Genomic DNA, 1,503 nt, shown 5'->3' with positions numbered 1-1,503 from the left:
TAGGGGAGCAGGAAATGGATTATTCAAACATGACTTTGGGACAACTGTGTAGCCCCTTGAAAAAAATAATAAAGTTGAGCCCTACCACAATCCCTGCATCAAAATAAATTCTGGAGGTGGCAAATATATTTTAAAAAGAAAGAAGAAAGCCAGGTGTGGTGGTGCGTGCCTGCAGTCGCAGCTACTTGGGAGGCTAAGGCAGGAGAATCACTTGAGCCCAGGAGTTCAAGGCTGCAGTGAGCTATGATTGTGTCACATAAGTACTCTAGCCTGGGCAACAGTGAGGCCCTGCCTCAAAAAAGAATAAGACAAAGACGAAGGAGGAGGAAGAAGAGGAGGAAGAGGAGGAAGAAGAGGAAGAGGAGGAGGAGGACGAGGAGGAGGAACAACAACAACAACAACAACAGGAGGAAGGAGAAGAAGAAGAAAAGGAGAAAGAAACCTTCAAGTCCCTTTCCTCAGCTGCCGCGAAGGTGCTCCGTCCTTCCGAGGAAGTTAAGGCTGCGTTGGGGTGAGGCCCTCACTTCATCCGGTGACTAGCACTGCGTCCGGCAGCGCCAGCCCCACACTTGCCCGCGCTGTGGCCTCCGTCTCCGAGCTCGCCTGCATCTACTCGGCCCTCATTCTGCGCGACGATGAGGTGTCTGTCACGGAGTATAAGATCAAGGCCCTCATTAAAGCAGCCGGTGTAAATGTTGAACCTTTTAGGCCTGGCTTGTTTGCAAAGGCCCTGGCCAATGTCAATATTGGGAGCCTCATCTGCAATGTAGGGGCTGGTGGACCTGCTCCAGCAGCTGGTGCTGCACCGGCAGGAGGTCCTGCCCCCTCCACTGCTGCTGCTCCAGCTGAGGAGAAGAAAGTGAAAGCAAAGAAAGAAGAATCCGAGGACTCTGATGATGACATGGCCTTTGGTCTTTTTGACTAAATCTCTTTTATAACGTGTTCAATAAAAAGCTGAACTTTAGAAAAAAAAGAAAAAAAAAGAAACCTTCAAGAATACAAGTGGAAAATATGGGCAAATACTTTCATGATTCTCAAATGGGAAAGGCTTTTTAAGCAAGTCCCAAGGATGCCATAAATAAAGTCAAAAAGAGATGAATGACAATTTGCAATACACATGACAAGAAGTCAGTTGCCTTAATTTAGAAAAACTTCTTTAAAAATCAATAAGAAATTAGAAAGGATAGATGCAGACAAGTCACAGAAGAATAAGTGCAAAGGCCAATCAGTCAATAAACATGAAAACATGTCTGTCTTTTTTGACAACTGAATTACAAATTGAAACAAGATACCATTTTTAAACTCACTGTAAAAATCCAACAGTCTGATCATGCACACTGTGTGAGGGTGGAGAAAAACAGGCACTCATGAGTTGCTGGGGCAGAGAAAACTGGTTCACCCTCATTGGAGGACAATTTGGCAATATCTGTCAGAATGTTAGGTTCACGTAAGTTTTGACCCAGGGATATCCTCTAGCTGGCATCATACATGTGCACAAAGATA

At 45.2% G+C, this 1,503-nt stretch overlaps 2 protein-coding genes across 2 annotated transcripts in view; both read left to right on the top strand.

The window, feature by feature from the left end:
• LOC105545383 overlaps window positions 1–964 on the top strand; it is a 14,726-nt gene extending 13,762 nt beyond the window's left edge. Inside the window, exon 7 of the mRNA XM_011988308.1 lies at window positions 501–964. Within this exon, the coding sequence (XP_011843698.1) occupies window positions 501–925 (425 nt within the window). The 3' untranslated portion in view covers window positions 926–964. The remainder of the gene's footprint in view (window positions 1–500) is intronic.
• The window catches only part of TMEM63C (transmembrane protein 63C), an 87,712-nt gene that overhangs the window by 22,968 nt on the left and 63,241 nt on the right, over window positions 1–1,503 (top strand). The gene's annotated exons all lie outside the window — the stretch shown is intronic.

The sequence above is a fragment of the Mandrillus leucophaeus genome, unplaced genomic scaffold, assembly GCF_000951045.1.
Source record: "Mandrillus leucophaeus isolate KB7577 unplaced genomic scaffold, Mleu.le_1.0 Scaffold326, whole genome shotgun sequence".
Classification (NCBI taxonomy): Eukaryota; Metazoa; Chordata; class Mammalia; order Primates; family Cercopithecidae; genus Mandrillus; species Mandrillus leucophaeus.
Note: the sequence above shows the minus strand (reverse complement) of the source record. Positions and strands in the feature narration are given on the sequence as shown.